Below are 19,366 nucleotides of genomic sequence, written 5' to 3'. Positions count from 1 at the left end.
CCATTTTCCATGTGTTGAAATATTGATGCGGACGGTGTCACAGAAATTAAAAGTGGTCGATAAATACGGTGATTTAAGAAATCGGTCCAGTTCAATTTGTTCCGGATAAAATGAAAACAAGAAATAAACATAGAATGTGGAACAGAATACTCCCCGTCTGATGTCTAACTGATATCACTATTTCAAATATGTCACACACTAAAATATCTATATAAATCCAAAGTATCACTATAATATTAATTATACACAGTCATTCTCGATGAGAAGAATCATGTCCACGATAGGGCGTGTGTAGGTTGTGGCTTTTCCATTAACGATTACTCGCACTTCTGCTTTTCGGACATGTTCGTCTGAACTTTTAAATGAGTTCACTATAATTCCAACGGGCCATTGGGTACGGCAAAGGTTTTTGTCCTTTAGAAGAATGACGTCTCCTTCGATGAGATCACGGCGATCTTCGGTCCATTTTCGTCTTTGTTGTAGTAACGGCAGGTACTCTTTCCTCCAACGGGACCAGAAAACACTGGCAAGAGCCTGTACTCGTCTCCATTCGGCAAGACATAGATCTCGTTTATCGAATTCTCCAAGATGATCTGAGGTGAATATGTAGTCGGTTTTCTGTGTCAATAACATAGCTGGAGTTAATATTAACGGATTCTCTGGATCTGTTGAAACCGGTACAAGAGGTCTAGAGTTCACTATTGCTGAAACTTCTGCCATTAGTGTGTTGAGCACGTCATGCGTAAGGCTTCTTCCGGCTGCATTTAGAAGCATAGAATCAAGAATTCTCCTGGTGATACCAATCATTCTCTCCCAGGCTCCACCCATGTGGGACGAATGCGGCGAATTGAAGATCCAAGTTGTACCAGAATTGTACAGAAAGTTCTTGAAGGGTCCATCTTCAACGTTGATCGAGTCAATCTTTAAATCGTCGATTGCGCCAATAAAGTTTGTTCCACGGTCGGATCGGAAAATTTTAACTTGACCTCTTATAGCGGCGACTCTTCTGACGGCGTTTATGAAGGCTGAAGAGCTCATTTCCTCGATTAGTTCGATGTGAACAGTTCTAGTCACTAAGCATGTGAAAAGAATTGCCCAACGTTTTGAGTTTGCGTATCCACCGCGTGTTTTACGTGAAACAATTGTCCAGGGTCCAAATGTGTCTATTCCAACGTTGGTAAACGGGGGTGACGGCTCAAGACGGTCCTCTGGCAAATCAGACATGATTTGACACTCAGTTTTTCCTCTTAGTTTGCGGCATGTCACACATTTGTGAATGATAGAAGAGATCAAGCGTTTAGCTCCGACGATCCAGAATCCTGCGGAACGAATCGCTCCATCTGTAAAATGGCGACCTTGATGTTTTATCGTGTCGTGGTAGTGTCGAACTAATAATGTCGCTATATGATGGCGTCCAGGGACGATCAATGGTTTCTTTTCACGGAGGTTTAAGTCAGATTTGGCAATACGGCCTCCTACTCGTAATAGTCCTCGTTCGTCCACAAACGGATTGAGATTAGCTATCGGGCTCCGCTTATGAATTTGTTCCCGGCGTTTAATGCAATCTATTTCATCGCCGTAAACTTCATATTGAGCAGATATTAAGATGAAATTTTCGGCATTCGAAAAGCCTTCCAGAGAGGTCACTGGTGATGCCTGTTTTGACCCGTGTAAACGGGAGAAACGTTCTAAAAAGGCAATCGCTCGCACAAGTGATGTCCAGTTTGAGAATCTGTTGAATCTTTCAGTTCCGATACCTTTATGTTCAAGTGTGGCAAATGTTTTTGCAACATTAACAGTTGCACGAATTTCTCCATCTTCCTCTGGATCTATTAGCTGATATATGTTCTCAGAATTCTTCTGTTCTGAGGAAAGAAGTTGTCTTGGTCCCAATAACCATTCACTGCTATGAATTTCGTGGGCTGGTACGGACCTTGTTCCCGAATCTGCGGGATTACGGTTAGTTCGTACGTAATTCCATTGACTTGGAGAGCTAAATTTCCTTATTTTCTCTACTCTATTGGCGACGTAGAAAAAGAACCTTCTTGTCTCATTACTGATGTAACCTAAGACAACTTTACTGTCTGTGTAGAATTTCACGGTGTCTATATGTAAATCTAAATTATCCACAATGGTTTGTGTAATCTCAACTGCTAATACAGCAGCAGATAATTCAAGTCGTGGAATAGTGTGACCACTCGTTGGTGCAACTTTAGCTTTCCCAAGAATGAACCCTATGTTAGGTTCACCACTACTGTCGGTCGTGCGTAGATATGCAACAGCTGCTATGGCTTTTTCTGATGCATCAGAAAAGACATGCAACTCCTTTGTGGCTGTTTTGCTGAGATACGGCACGTAAGTACGTGGAATGCGCAATGTTTCGATAGCATTTAAAGTATCTCTCCAAGATTTCCACTCAGCTGCTGTGTCATCAGAGAGAGGTTGGTCCCAGTCGACGGTTTCTGATACTATTTTCCTTAATAGTAGTTTCCCTTTTATAATCACAGGAGCCAAAAATCCAAGAGGATCGTAGAGACTGTTTATCGTCGATAAAATTCCTCTCCGAGTTATTGGTTTGTTTTCAGATGATAATTGAAATAAGAAATTGTCAGTGTTTACATCCCAACTGAGTCCAAGGCTACGTTGTAAGGGTTTGCTGTCGCATTCTAAGTCTAGATCTTTCAGATTTGAAGCCAAATCACTGGCATGAAATGCAGACATAACTTCCGCACAATTAGAGGCAAACTTGTGAAGGCGTAAGTTTCCATATTTTGCTAATGCTTGCTGTGTGTCCTTCAAGAGCTTAACAGCTTCCTCTTTGGTAGGACATGACGTAAGACCGTCGTCAACGTAGAAGTCTCTTGTAACAAAGCTAGTCACGTGACTGCCGAACTCTTGTTCTGATGCCTGAGCTGCTTTTCTGAGTCCAAGTGTAGCAACGGCAGGTGACGGACTATTTCCAAAAACATGAACTCTCATGCGGAATTCGACAAGGTTCTCTTGTAGATCGTTGTTTTTATGCCATAAAAATCTCAGATAATTTCGGTGGTCTTTTCTCACTACAAAGCAGTGAAACATGTGTTGAACGTCTGCAGTTACTGCGACCATTTCTTTCCGGAAACGCAGCAGTACTCCCAAGAGATCATTGGTCAAGTCTGGACCTGTTAGCAGGACGCTGTTGAGTGAAACTCCATTACATTTGGCGGAAGAATCAAACACACCCCTAATCTGATCGGGTTTCTTCGGGTGATAAACACCAAACAATGGTAAATACCAGCACTCTTCATGTTCGCCCAACGGTGGTGCGAGCTCTGCATGATTATTATCTAAGATTTTACTCATAAATGTAAGAAAATGTTCCCGCTTTACTGGGTTTCTATTCAGACTGGCGTCTAACATGTTAGCACGATGAAGAGCCTGTGGTTTGTTGCTTGGCAATGGCTGTCTTGGCACTCGGAACGGTAACGGTGCTACCCAACTTCCTTCCGAGTCTCTGACAAATTCGTTGTCCATCTGTTTCATGAACATTTTGTCTTCATATGACATTCCAGGCTTATCATCGTCCTTTGTTTTTTCAAAGAGTGGCGATTGTAAATCTTTCTTAACGGGGTCTGTGTAGTTTTCCCGAATGTCAAATTTGCTTGTACATGGTTGAAACGTTGAAGGTTGTCCTGTAGGTAAAATGTTAGTAATTTTGACATTTAACTCAAGAGGCACATGCTGTTTGTTAATGCAAGTTTCTCCTATCACTACCCAACCCAGTTTCAATTGTTGTGCATATGGAGTTCTGGGTGGTCCTATGCGCTGGTCAAGGACATGGTGTGCCTCTATAAGGTCTCTGCCAATTAAGAGAAGAATTTGGCAATTTTCCTCTATTGGTGGAATGCTAGCCCTAAGTTCTCTTAAATGAGGGTGATGCATTGTAACTTCAGGAGTAGGTATTTCGTCCCTATTATTGGGAACATGATCACATTCAATCAGTACAGGAAGATCAAACTTGTCATTACCATTGATTGATTCCATGACGAAACCTCTTCCTCTTTTCCCGGAAGTGACTACTTTGCCGGAGCATGTTGATAGAGTATAGTTCTCCGGTTTATCTTTGACGTCGAAAAGATTAAAGAATTCGGGCGATGCTAGTGACCGGTTGCTTTGGTCATCAATGATGGCGTACATTCGAATAACTTTGTACTGGTTATCTTTGTGATAAACATTCACAGGAAGTATTTTAGCACACGATTTCCCGCTATATGTATCTTTGCAGATCTCAGTACAGATAGAGTTAACTGAGGTTGACTTAGTTTCAGCCGATTCTGTAGGCTCCCCGCCGTAGGCTTGCTTAGGTGAGCTAGACTGAGAACTTACAGGTTGCTGTGGTCTAGTGATGTGTAGTGCGGTAGTGTGTTGTTTACTTCCACATTCTTTACAACTTATGCGTGCATTGCACTCCCGGCTTCTGTGTTTGGTAGAATCACAACACTTGTAACAGACATTGTTTTCTTTCAAAAGACCTTTGCGTTCCTCTATTGATTTGGCTCGGAACGCTCGACATTCATTTAAGGAATGCTTTGTATTGTGCAGAATACAAAGACCTTGTTTGCTGGCGTCTCCGGATTGCTGCTCAACCGCTGTTTTATGAGTACCAACTTTAGTCTTGGGGTAAGACGTGAACCTTGGCGCAGCACCTTTTGTATTTGGTGTGACCTTTGAACCAAAGATGAATCCAGGATCGTTTTTAATTCTACTGATTTCACTGATGAATGCAGATAACTCTGTAAAGGGAGGAAAGGCAGCGCCGTGGTTAGATTTGTATCTAGACGCCCTTGTAATCCACTTTTCCTGAAGTCCATATGGTAGTTTTTCAATGACAGGGTTTATTCCGGTCGGCGAATCAAAATAAGCTAGCAGACATCCCAGCTTGGGATTTTCCTTGTGGTATTCTATTTCTGATAGAATGTCAGACAGTTCATAAAGACGTGCGTTGTCTTTATTCGTCAAGGTTGGAAATTTGTCAAGTTTACTCCTGAGAGAGGCTTCCAACATTTCTGGAGCACCATACCGCTCGTCAAGCCTCTTCCATAATCTTTGTATACCTATTGTAGGATTATTGGCGTTCGACGCTCTTATGCTTATGGCATGTTTAGCAGACTCAGGACCGAGCCACTTGATCAATAAATCAATCTGTTCCGAATCAGATACTTGTAACTCGTCTGTCACGTTTTTGAAGCTTGCTTTCCATGTATGGAAGGATTCTGCCCGATCGTTAAAGCTTGTTAATCGGGAGAAAAGCAGGTCCTTACGCAAGAGAAATCTAGTAATCTCCGATGTTGGGTTGATTTGTTGCTGGTGTGCAACAGGGATCTCTTCTATTACGCCTTGTTTTTGGTGTGAAACAGGGATCTCTTCTATAACGTCTTGTTTTGTGCGTAAGACAGGGATCGCTTCTTTAACACCCCGTTTTTGGTGTTCAGCAGGGATCTCATCTGAAAGGCCTAGTTTTTGAATGCCGGTTACTAATCCCAGATCTGGGATAGAGGTAACTTCCGGTGACTTAGAATCGGAAGGCAAGACAGCAGATGTCTGTGACAGTAAGTTCGGTGCCACGGATGGCACGAACGCTGGTGCTTCGTGACTCAGCTCGATATGAACAGGAATTTGTTTTTTCTTTTGAGGTCCTGTTACTTCCTTTACAGCAGTTGATACAGGAAGTTTATTTACGAAATCTTGCACACGCTGGAGCGGGTCTTCCTTTTCGTTAGGGAGATCGCTAAACGCTTGGCTGTCGTCGTATTCCAGGATACGAGCCTCGGCTTCTGCGGCTGCAGCCTCTCTGCGTGCTTCTAGAAGGTTTAACTTGGCCTTCAGCTCGGCTTTTTCTCGGCTAACACGTGCAGCCTCTTGTTTGATTTGCGCTTTTCTGCGTATGGCCTCTTGTTCTGCCTCATGTTCCATATTAGCCTTTTTAAGTGTGGCTTCCCGTTCCATTTCAGCCTTTTTAAGTGTGGCTTCCTGTTCCATTTCAGCCTTTTTAAGTGTGGCTTCCTGTTCCATTTCAGCCTTTTTGCGCGCTGCTTCCTGTTCCATTTCAGATTGTCTGAACAGGGCTTGTTCCTCTAACATTGCCTCTTGTTGTAGGATAAGTGAATGTTGTTCAACAAAGGCTATTTTTGATTTAGCGGCCTCTGCTTTGGCACGCTTCCTCCGTGCTAGGCTTGACATATCCGATACGTTAGAGCTACCGCTGTGTGAGGTTTTCTTACCTTTTGAGCCTGAGGTCCTTGTTTTAGTTGATTTAGCCTTAGTGAGGGCAAGGCGATGCTCGTGTAGAGATTCCATGGCCAGTTCCACTTTGGACAGACGAAGATCCAATGTGAGGTTACATGCGTCAATGTCTTTTTGACTGTCCAACGTTCTGGTCCTTTTAAGGAAGTCCAGATACTCGTCTGTGAGCCTACGATAATTTGTACAGGCTTTTACAAGATTGTCCTGAGTTGTTAAGACTTGCTGAAGTTCATTGGGAGGTGTGGTGATTTCCAATAACTGGGTTGTTATATCTGACCAAAGGGCCTCTAGTTCCTCACAGAACTTGTTACGTTTTTCTGTGTAAACGCCTTTACCTTTTTCTGTGAGGTCGCGTACTCGCCTCGTCTCGGGATTTTCATCTACATGTGTGGTTATAGACGGATTCTCTATAGGTTCTTCAGTGACATCTCCCTCTGGGGGCTGAACCTCTTCTTGCTGTTCCGCTTGACTGGGATCCATGATGTAAATCGGCAATGTTTGTTCAACGTTGTTGATTTGCTGCCTAGGACGCACAAGCTGTGTTGCGTAGTGTCGATGTAACAGCTACGAACGATGCTCCGTTGTATTTCCTGATCAGGAGATGTGTAGACAAGTTGTTGTCAATTTACTATGCTGAGCCGGACTCAACTAGCTTAACCAGGTGACTGCAATCGCAATCTCCATGAAGATATAACGAACACAACTTGTTTGAAATTGTAATTATAACTTCCACCAGAAAGGGTTACATAATAGTCAGTAGATTGGTAAACTGAAAGAAATAAAAATACAATATTTTACAATGTGTATGAATTAAATATGAAAGTTAAATACAAGAGTATTAATCGAGTCAAAAACGAAAGTAGAATTTACAGTTCATTTCTCGGAAATAAATAACTTACAGTTCGTATGTATTTATAAATCACTTATCCAAAAATATCGGAGTTAAACGGATAAATTATCACAGTTTATGAATGAATCAAACGTACTTGACAGTGGTATGTCACGATTGTCTCAGAAAGTAGAAATGTCGTCCATTTTCCATGTGTTGAAATATTGATGCGGACGGTGTCACAGAAATTAAAAGTGGTCGATAAATACGGTGATTTAAGAAATCGGTCCAGTTCAATTTGTTCCGGATAAAATGAAAACAAGAAATAAACATAGAATGTGGAACAGAATATAGTTATTAGTCTTGGACATTATCTCTAACAACAAGTTAAAAAAGCCGATACTATTCCGAATGTCATAAATTACCATTTTTATATCACTGATGATCGAGACTATAGTTTATCACGTTTATCGATAAATTGTAAAAAGTATAAATACGGGTATCAAACAGTGCTTTGGTTTTGATTTTCTTTTACTTATAAGAAGGGTTTGAATAGGATGTACGTCAAAGAACATGTTGGACAAAACATAAAGAATAGAGAATAATGGAGTTCGGGAAAAAAAATTAGAAACGAAGACATCACATAACAACTATGTTTTGACAATAACTTGGTTTATATCAGGTTAATTAGTGTAAATGTGTATTCATGTGGTTTTTTTTTTGGTTTTTTTGTTTTTTGTTTAAATGTACTTTAATCATTCTAATCATTTTCTGTGCTTTATTTTGTAATTCATTTGATTGTATAGCTCAAATTTTGGGCACCATGATTGGTTAATAAAACTATCTATCTATCTATCATACAGATCCATTTTTATGTAGTTTGCTTCACCATCTTTTAACATCAATCGTACCTGATTGTGATTCTAAAAAAAAAAACACGCTTCCTAGACACTCAACTTAGTTTTTTTCGATACATATAATATCATTAAAGATATTCTTTATCTGCAGTTTCAGTGGTAATTATATTTATGAAATTTGATTTTGACGTTCCGGTTAATCCGCTCGCACATATTTAGGCGTTAGAGCAAACAAACTTTGACCCATGACCGATAACAGAAGTTATGAATCGACCAGTTTCAGAATTGCTACTCTATGTTGACGGTCTGTCATTATTGATGCACAATGTTGTCCAATGACAATTAATGTTGGTGCTGTTCAAATAAAATGTAACTTTCTCTTTATGTTTATAATTGCAGGTTATGGCTAATAAAAGTATTATTACTGGCTATTGCGACCAACTTCAAAGTGATAAATCCACACACGATGATAAACAATCCATAACTGAATGCCAAGTTTGCAATACAGGTTTTAATGAAGAATGTAAAGAGCGACCTGATGTCTCGGAAGAAACAGAAAATCATGTCACTTCATTAAATACTGAAGAATGGGAACTGTCTAGAAGTTTTTATGATAAAACACTCACCTTAGAACGCAAGATGTACACAATGTTGGCAAATGTCAATGGTTGTTCCATGCTTCCCGATGGTAGAATGGTGTTCACGTGTTCGCATTGGGGTAAAATTAAAGTCTTTAGAATAGATGGATCTGAAGAGTTTGAAATGAAGAATATTGGTCCTCTGTATGATGTAGTTTCTATAGGGAATAATATCCTTGTAATCACGTCAGGTGATGAAAGCTATTCAAGACAGATATATATAATTGATATCGAGAATAAGAAAGTGAAGAAAAAAATTAATGTAAAATCACACAGCTTTGGAGCGGCTTTGTTCAATGACAATTGCGTATGTTACTGTGCTGGAAAGCTGGGAATACAGGAGATCTATCTGAAAGAGGAATTCATTAATAATGTTATCTCTACTAAAATGTCGCCTCATGCCTACACAGACATGAAAACCCACAGTGTTACCTGCATTGGAACATCATGCACGGCTGCTGGTGAGCATTCATATTGGACTAAGTGGATATTCAAAGATGAGAATGTTTTGAAATCCCCAAATGGTATCGCCGTAGACAGCAATGGCAGTGCATACGTATCGGGAAATGCGTCTTGTAATGTGGTTGTAATCTCAAATAATGGATTATTTCATAAAGAACTTCTATCTAAAGAAGATGGATTGACACATCCGGGAGCTTTGCATTATGACAGATCTACCAATAAACTGTTAGTTGCTAATTCCTATGATTACGCATATTTGTATAACGTGAACAATTGATATAAAAGATATTTATTAAGTACTTGTGTAATCGCGTATATGTTTGTTCATGCTTTTGTTATTTTTGCATTTACTATTATATTATCTAAAAATAATTTTTGAAGCTTGCTATCTCCCTTTTCACACCAAAACACCGTTAATAGTCTTCTCGCCGAACCATTCCATACTCGACTATTTGGTAAGCAATGCTTAAATCCGTGGGAACAGGGGGAACAAGGATACAATACATTATTTCATCACAACGAGTATCTAATCAATAAAAAATCCGAAAAATTTACCAATCGAAGACATTAGTCCAACTCAAGTTAAAAACTGATAATTTTCCAACAGAAAATTCAAATGTTTCTTTTTGCCTTTTTTTTTTTTTTTTGCATAATTATATATTTTTCTGTTGATGAATTTTGAGATTCTTTGAATATTTTGTGAGATTGTTGATCGATTTTAAATAGAATTATGGCAAAGTTAAAGTCCTAGTAAAGAAATAAACCGAAAGTACACCCAATTACACCAAATTCTCTAAACAACACAAATATGAAATAAGACATAAGAAGTCCTTAACCTATGTTAGGCTCTTGAATATTCGTCTGGAAGAAATTAGTCTGTTTAACCTCGTTATTTCTATGGTTGCTTAAAATTCTGCAGAATGCAGGTAATTATTGATTGATAATTGTTAACGCTAAATTATGCACTATTGTCTATGTTGTGATATTTATTTTTAGCTCACCTCTCATTACTGGTCCGTCGTATCGTTAACTTTAAAAAACTCTTTTCTCTGAAACTACAGGGCCAAATTCAATCAAACTTGGCCAAAACCATCATTTGGGTATCTAGTTTGAAACATGTGTCCAATGATCCCGCCCGACATTCAAGAAGGCCAACATGGACAAGAATAAAACATGAGTGTTAAATTCAGTTTTTGGCATATATATCTGAAACTAAAGCATTTAGAGCAAATCTAATAGGTTCAAATGTTTATCCGGTTGATATCGTTAGTGGGTTGGGGTACATTTAAGGAAACTTTTTTTTTTTGCATTTTTTGGTTATCATTTTGAATATTATTATAGATAGAAATAAACTGTGAACAGCAAAAATGTTCGTCAAAGTTCCTACATGACCAAAATTGTTTATCGATCCCTTAATGTGTTATTGCCCTTTATAGTCAATGTTTGGTTTTGACAATCTCAGCATATAAACCTTATAGACAATTTGTAAAGCGTTAAAGATTTGAATTCATTCGTGGTTCACCTGTACCAACAAAAATTGTTTCTAACGAAAAGTAATGAATCCAAAGTAACACAAAGTTTGAATCTAAGTGTAATCGCATTTACTGAAAGCTTTGTGAAAGTCAGATAAGTCGTGTATTCCAAAGCATTAGTTTCTTTCAGTACACCATGTACACACCAGTAACACGGTGTATCATCACCACCAGCCTTGTAATCTGTCGCAGAAAACAGCATAACTGTACATATAACATGTATAACATCAAATAGTTACTGAAATAATGTACATATAACCAGGCCAAGGATACCTATATCCATTGGTGACGCTAAGAAGTAGGAGAGTCGTGGTGTAGTGCATCGGACTGTGAAAAAGTCGAACGCACCTTTGAGTGGCAAGGACGTTTATTTTTTCAACGAAAACTTTTCCAAATATATGTTCACCATGTATAACCCCGATACAGATGAAACCGGACGTTGACGCGTTCGAATCGAACACACCATGTAACACTGAGTTCAGACAGTAAAAGATTAATACTTTTAAAGAAAATCCAATATCTATTCTTCGGATATTTTGCTCCAATATATTCTTTGCCATAATACTCATTAGTTACTAAAAGGTTTTTCAAATATGTGACATTTTTATATACAAACTTTAGAAAACGCACGACGATATCAATGATAAAATTGCTTGTTATTTTTAGAGACTCAAAAATTAATGTGTCTCGTACCTCATAGCTTTTAAAACATACATTTTTGAAAATTTCATAGTTTAAATTAACAAACTTATTAAGATCGTATCTTTATGTTGTGTCTAGTAACAGAAAAATACACGTTTATGGTGACTTGAATAACACCGGTATCACTCAGATTACAATTCTACCTTGACAGGTAAGTTTGTATTTAGCCTATAAAATACTTATTTAGCCTTGAGAATTGAAAGGTCAGTTTATCCCATTCATACAATAGAAGTTTACCTATAAGGGTCAGAATGGGGTTTACAGAATAGAAAATAAATGTAATAGCAACAAAAAATAGAGAATAGAGAAAATGAACAACAAAATAAAGAATAGAGAATAATGCGGTGCAAAAGAATAAATGTGCAAAATAAAAAGGAAACTTAGGTAACTGTAATGCAATACCGATAATATAATGATCAATGTGCATAATTGATAAATAATCTTGTAACAGAAAGACTATATAGTAAAATCATTTTCATGAAAATTTGCTTTACAGAATGAGTTATTTTTAAGGCCATTAAAAGAAAAATGCCCTAAAAATTTAAAGAATACAGATATTAAAAAACCCATGCAGGTCCTCATGTCATTTACATTGTCAAAATATAGGACACATCTAGTCAAACTGGTTTTAAACTAGACATCTAGTCAAACTGGTTTGGCATAACTGACTTTTTCTTGCCCTAGATGTCTATTTCACAGTGACCTTATGTGTTTGTGCTAAGAGTACATTGTACTGTCAAATACATTGATTTTCTGTTGGGACATGACCTACATTGTAAACATGCAAAATAGTGGCTTGAGATTTCAACTGATATTAGTATAATAAATTAAAATTTGGAATATTATATCCTGGTTGATGATGTTTTGTTTTGGGACCAAGATGTTTTCTTCATTCTTGTTCACATTATGATTATTTTAACCTTCAACATTGTTCAATGCACATTTAAAGATAGAAAAATTTCAGCTCTCATTTAAAATATTTTGCAACTTAATAATAATCTGTCAGATTTGGTGTAAACAAAAAACAAGACCCTACAAGCATAGTCTATTTCTATAACAGTCAAGCAGATAGTTTTTTTTATATCTGAAAAAAAAACTACCATGTAAAGAAATATGCAACTAAAAGGCCTAAAATAACCCCTAAAATTCAACATTAACAGATTTTTAACAATTAAATCAAGATGCACAAAGTTTTAAGTATTGGTCAGAATATAGGGTTCTTTTGTACTTTAACAATATCATTTCAATATCACAATAACAATAAAGTGACCTTAATTTTGGACAAGGTAAATGGCATGAAGCCAAATTTATCAACCTCTATTGTATGAATGGGAAACTGACCTTTCAATTCTCAAGGCTAAATAAGTATTTTATAGGCTAAATACAAACTTATCTGTCAAGGTAGAATTGTAATCTGAGTGATACCGGTGTTATTCAAGTCACCATAAAAGTGTCTTTATTTTTATGTTGTGTACGCTTCGTTGTCATTACACCTTTTTATACTGTACGCTTCGTTGACACAATATTGCGTTTGTCAATGAATTTTGCATGTATTAAATCATGCTTTGATATGATTATAACCAATATGCATGTTTAAAAGAAAAAAATCCTTTACCAAAATTACATGCAGACAGCAACCCATAATATCCGTTGTATTGTTGGAACACTCTTAGAGGTATTTTGTACATGTAAAAAAATCCTTGTGTATACGAAAGTGTAAATTGGTAGGAAAAAGTAAAATCACAAAATTAATGAACTTAGAGGAAAATCAAATCGGAAAGTCCCTAATCACATGGCAAAATCAAATGACAAAACACATCAAAAACAAATGGACAACAACTGTCATACTGCGTGAACTAAACAGACATAATAAATAAAATAGTCCAAATATGGGACAATTTGAAAAAAAACAATTTAACACAACACAAAAGCATCTATCAAATTAAAAACACATTCAAAATTGAAAATACAACAACTCGAAAGATGCATATATGGCTAAGCAGACAGATACACACGTCCGATTTCTAATTCGATACAATTTTTGAAAGTGTTTACGTGACAGTCAATGTACTGTTAGGGGGTGGGTTGGGTGCCCCGCTTACATGTTTAATCCCGCCATATTCTGTATGTGCCTGTCTAAAACTAGGAGCGTGTTATTCAGTAGTTATATATATTTTGTATTCACTATTTTGTGCATAAATTATGCCGTTAGTTTTATCGTATGAATTATTTTACATTTGGTCTTTTGCGAAGAGTTGTATCAATACCACAATCAATGGATTATAGGCTTTTGGTCTGAATCTCAGAGGCGAGTCCTAGGGGGTCACAGATTACAATAGAGTTACATTTAGGCTACAGAATATGTGTATACAATATACAAGTAACTTATAGCCACCCATAGTAATACAGTTTTTTTAATGTGAAGATGTAAAAATTAAGAGATAATTATTAATATTCAACTGGTTTGCTTTCTTCAAATATGTATTTTTTTTGTTTGTTTAATTTGTAAGGTATAAAGAACAATTCAGTCTTTCTAATGTGAAGACAAAATCTAAATGATTCGTAATTCTAGTTACTATTAGCACCTTAATGTCTACCCATGCACCCATGTGCATTTCATTCATTTTGACTTATTTCAGAGAAGACCGAAGGGACCATATGTATATTCCCAGTTACCCTTGGCGTCATCGGTAAATTATGCCGTTGAGCAAAGCATCAATCATCAACGTAGCCTTAGTCATTTGCTTTGTTTCTATTTTCATGTCTTAAATGTTACCAATAAAACATGAAACGTTTCACAGTTGGTACTGACCAATTTCTGCACCCCATTATTTGTTAATGACACGCGTACGTAATGGCTGATTGTTGGTAAATATGTCATACGTGTTCAGTATAATCAAAAATTAGCAACACATACTACATGTAGGTCCTGGCCCTCCAGAATTACGTCAGAGAAGTTTGGACTGCCACCGGTTGAAATGAGGTATATTGAATAAGGACACAAATGTTGCCTTTCAACAGGCTATTTATGAACATCCCATAAAGTTTTTGCAAGGGTTCGCACAGTGTATTAGCGTGGAATTCTTTCTACACGAGACATTGGATCTTATATTCCCATTCAGACTGGACGCGACTGCGTATTTTTACATCCCACACAACTAAACGGGTGGCCAACTTCGGTCAGGTTTAACTGGCGGTCGGAAAAAAGGCCAAAGTGACCATACCTAATAGTATATTTCCCAGTCATCCTTTACCAAATTCTTTCATAAAATAGTAAAAAAAAAATTTGGCTTCAATGTAGAAAGTTTTGCTGTACCTGTTAAATTAAAACATCACTTAACATTATTAAAATATATGCATACTTATGAGAACACATAAGATCGTACATTCTCTTCATACTGTTTACTTATAATTATTTGGCATTGCACAAGTTCATGCGTTTTATTACGCCTTTACCTAAAACCGTTGGATATATACTGACTAATACTTTAGATACATGATTTACCTCCTAGTTGTAATTCGCTTTGGAATAACTATCAGTTACTTCAATTACTCCTTTGTCGATATTTTATGTATATGGTTTTTGTGCTTGTACCGACATTTTGAGTTTAGCTAATTGCAATTGTACAGGTTTTTTTTTATCATGTTGTGCTGTTACGCAAGTGTCCCATGTTAAGGAGAGGGTTTGGGGCTCACTTGTTTAATCCCGCCGCAATTTTTTTGTCGGTCCAACGGCAGGAGCCTGTAGCACATTGGTGTCATTTGTTATATAGATCTGTCATATTTTGTTCTTCTTTAATACATAATTCTAGAGTTATCAATATATAACCGTTAGTTTCCTCGTTTTAATTATTTCACTTTTTTTTTTTTTATATCGGGGCCTTTTTTAGCAGACTATATATGGTATAGGTTTTCCTCATTGTGAAATGTTGTACATTGGACTATAATAATTGTTTTATTAATACACCCACTTCATTTAAAATTAAGGTGGAAATTTGTCTCACTGGCCATCACACCACATCTACAAAGCTTTCAATGATATGTAAAAAAAAAAACAAAAAAAAAACCCAACGAATTTGACTAAGTTAACAGATAAACAATTACAGTAAAATACAGAAAAAGAGTCGCCGACACCATCTCGAATACCTTGACAAGACAATGATTTGTGAAGGTTTTTGTCAACGAACTGTACAGTGATTATTTAAAAACGCACAACGAACGCGACACGTTTGGTGAAACGAACCAATACAGTAAGGCAGCAACCATTTGATTTTCTGGGGGGGGGGGGGGCTTTTTTTTTTTTTTGGAAAAACAAGTTTGTTTCCAGTTTTTGGAGAAAAAAATAATTTGTTTTTGATTCTGAGAAAAAAAAATTGTTTGTTTCACCCTCAGCTGCCACTATATGTAATGTTAAAATTGAAAGAAAAAAATTGTTTTCGACTTGTTGCGAAAATAATAGATTGTTTTTCGCCGCAGGCGAAAAAAAAATTTGTCCAGAAAAAAAAACCATAGCCCCCCCCCATGCATGTAGTTTGTTTAGTAACATAACATTTACAATACATACCGATGAAAATAAAGCGAGAATTTCAATAATGTTTGGACAAAGTGATGACCCCAAGTGATGATAAAAACACTAAAGAGGGCCCTCATGGGGTTTTTGATTATGTGATTACTTGGCCGTTTTTTTAATGTCATTATGATTATTTGATTATTAAGCCAAATATTTCATGATTATTTGATTACCTAGGACTGTATTTTTAGTTTATGATTATTTGATTACTAAAGATAAGCAAATATTTAATGATTATGTGATTATATTGGCAAAAAAATGGTGATTATGTGATTACTAGGACCCCCCCCCCATGAGGGGCCTCACTAAACGTAAATCCAAATCTATGTGTAACAGGGTCGATTCTTGGGTCAAAGTAAATAACCAACTCTGTTTAAGGTTCGGATGATTTTATTATACCAGTGATAGAAATAAACTCTGAAATAACAATATCACAATTATAAATAACAGTTCTATTATAAACAATTATCTTAAATTATACTTTATCACATATGGTAATAGTAAAATACAGTGTTCTTTAATATTGTGTACTATACTTCGAATTTAATTAATAATAAATACATTCAGTAATTTGATGGCAGGTGTACTTTTATACTTCTTTTTTTTTTTATCTGTACTTTTATATTTCTTATTGTGATACACTATACAAGAATTGAACCTTTAAATCATACTAGAACACACCCGTGATATCGCGGGTCCGTGACTGAATTTAAGAATATAACTATGCGTAAGCCTTATTTAAGTATTGGTATTGTCATCTGATAAAGTCGTGCCGATTATAAAAGAGGGACGAAAGATACCAAAGGGACAGTCAAACTCATAAATCTAAAACAAACTGACAACGCCATGGCTAAAAATGAAAAAAGACAAACAGAAAAACAGAAAAACAATAGTACACATGACACAACATAGAAAACTAAAGAATAAACAACACGAACCCCAACAAAAACTAGGGGTGATTTTATAAGATACACAGTTTTCTCTGCTTTCAAAATCTTTCTGTTTGAACCCGTCGACCTGGAACTTATCAATTATTGGTAATATTAATTATTTAGAAAACCAAAGGTCCTGGAATGGAGTATTTTTTAATCAACAGCATTGCCCTATATTAGTTATAAATAAAGTTGAATTCTTTTATTCGCTGTGTTACGTTATGCCCGCTAACAAATTGAAAACTGTACCTATACGCCTTATTTTAAGTCCAGATTTTTAGAATTCGTATTGTTATCTTAGAAAGTCTTACTGATTGAAATACTACAATAGGGAACAATTTGACAATGATTGAATTTAGTACTGTCAACCTTGTGATTATGACCCGTGTATATAGCAAAATCCTAATTACACCATTTGGTGGTGCGCCTGTCAGATGAGGAACGTACAAATAAGGTAATAGGTAACAGATGCATATACTATTCTCTCATTTCCTCATTCAATGCGCCTGTCAGATGCGGAACGTACAGATAAGGTAATAGGTAACAGATGCATACTCGGATGCATATACTATTCTCTCATTTCCTCATTCAATGTAAAGCATTAGAACTTAATAGAAATGTACTCTTTGGTAATTTAAGTGATATAGTTCCATCTTTTGTTAATATGTGTGAACAAGATAAGTTTAGTTTCATTTTGAAAAGTAATGATACGGACATTAGTACGGTAAGTGTAGCTGGAATAAGTGATATGTATGATTTGAACATTCATTTAAAGCAAACATAATGTTGTTAAGAGCTTTTATAGTATTAAAGCTGATTGTAATAGCTTGAATTAATAATATTGTATGAATAACACCTCCACGCAATGTAAATATAAAATATGTTTCTCTTATCATGATCATTGAGAAAATATGTTTGGTTGGTTTTTTTTTGTTTGTTTGTTTGTTTGTTTGTTTATTTTTTTTTTTTTTGTATTTGTATTTTGTAAATGTCGGCTGGTATCATTTCTGTATAGGAATTTACACCAATAAAATTATTTGATTTGATTTGATTTGATTTATACTATTGGTATCGGTATCGGATTCGGTAAATACTATTTTTATAAAGACCAATCAAGTCAATATAGGGAAAACAGTACTATTTCATTTCCCCAGCATTAGGTTGGCCTTTTGTGTACCCAAGACAGGTGAAGGAAGTCAACTTAGGAGGACTGTGATTGGATGTATGGGTACAATATATATTTTTTTTATTATCTATGAATAATTGCAGTGTGTAAATTTACAATATAAATTTTAAAACCTATTGAAATATTTTCTAGAGAATTATTCGAAAAGGCTTCCAAAATTTCATAAATTTGGTGTAAAATGACGGTGGGCATGGATAACATAAACAAGCTCCGTTGGAAATTGGTCAGTGATACTATTTGGCTTCAATTTTTAGAATACAGTAATAAAGTACTAACACCACACACAACTGTTTTATCCAGGTTTTTATTATAAAAACTGGTAAATTTAGAAAATGTTAGTATTGTCGCCTATGGCAGAATAAATAGTAACGTTTTCCCTATATTAAATATGCTTAAAACCGCATATATAAAGGGAAATAATCCATAACGTCTTGATTACAACATAATTCATAATTAAAAATAGATTGACTCATAATTTACCACTTGTGAAGTGAGTTTTTACTGGCAAGGACAAGGCACGGTTCACTAATACATTCTCTATATAATTACCTCAATGGAGTCCTAAAACCAAAATGCAATCATAAACATTTGGACTCGTAAAATATTAAAATATACAATATGACAAAATAACTCAAGTTCATACATAGTTATACTCCTATCATTACAATGTATAATATAAGTGTACTAATAAATATCAACTTTAACACTTTTCCTTATTTTGTCTAATATGCCACCATTTATGAAATATCAATCATCTGTGTCAATAATCAAATAGCTATGCAAATTATCTAGTTCTAGACTCTATCGTGACAAATTAACGGTAGATAATAAATTATATGTAGCACGAAGCTAAATAAAATATTCCCGGGTACATCTATCATACTAATGTAATAACCAAATTTTACGAGGAGAACGAAATCATAACATAGAAACTTTGCTTAATTTATCATTTTCATGTGAAAATATTAATTATGTTACAAAGCAGTTAACTTACATTAAATAGGTAATATGTTGTGTCCACAATGAATGAAAACAATACAGGTATATAAATTCGGGATACAATATCATGCGAGTGTAATTTTTAAGTTCCCGTGCAAATCTACCTTGTCAATACAAAATATAAATTGACCGCGAAATCACAATGGTTTATTCCCGATTGTCCCCCTTTTTAAAATTTTAGAGTTCTGATTGTCCCACATGAAAAGTTCTGATTGTCCCACATTATTTTATGTAGTAAAATGTTCTTAGATAAACAAGGTAACTGTTGTTTGTTTTGCTAAATAAACAAGAATTAATTATTGCACATTTAATATTAATTTTATAAAAGTATAAAAAAAAAAAATTTTTAAATCATTAGATTGATACACTTTTGATTA

At 35.7% G+C, this 19,366-nt stretch overlaps 2 protein-coding genes across 2 annotated transcripts; one reads left to right on the top strand and one right to left on the bottom strand.

Annotated features, from left to right (window-relative positions):
- Nucleotides 1–240: 240 nt before the first annotated feature.
- Nucleotides 241–6,762, bottom strand: LOC139529028 (uncharacterized). The gene has a single exon (XM_071325262.1). The coding sequence runs from the start codon at nucleotides 6,760–6,762 to the stop codon at nucleotides 241–243; it is 6,522 nt and encodes a 2,173-aa protein (XP_071181363.1).
- Nucleotides 6,763–8,370: 1,608 nt separating this feature from the next.
- LOC139529027 (uncharacterized) lies at nucleotides 8,371–9,345 on the top strand. Its single transcript, XM_071325261.1, has one exon. The coding sequence runs from the start codon at nucleotides 8,371–8,373 to the stop codon at nucleotides 9,343–9,345; it is 975 nt and encodes a 324-aa protein (XP_071181362.1).
- Nucleotides 9,346–19,366: the final 10,021 nt, after the last annotated feature.

The sequence above is a fragment of the Mytilus edulis genome, chromosome 6 (assembly GCF_963676685.1).
Source record: "Mytilus edulis chromosome 6, xbMytEdul2.2, whole genome shotgun sequence".
NCBI classification, from domain to species: Eukaryota; Metazoa; Mollusca; class Bivalvia; order Mytilida; family Mytilidae; genus Mytilus; species Mytilus edulis.
Note: the sequence above shows the minus strand (reverse complement) of the source record. Positions and strands in the feature narration are given on the sequence as shown.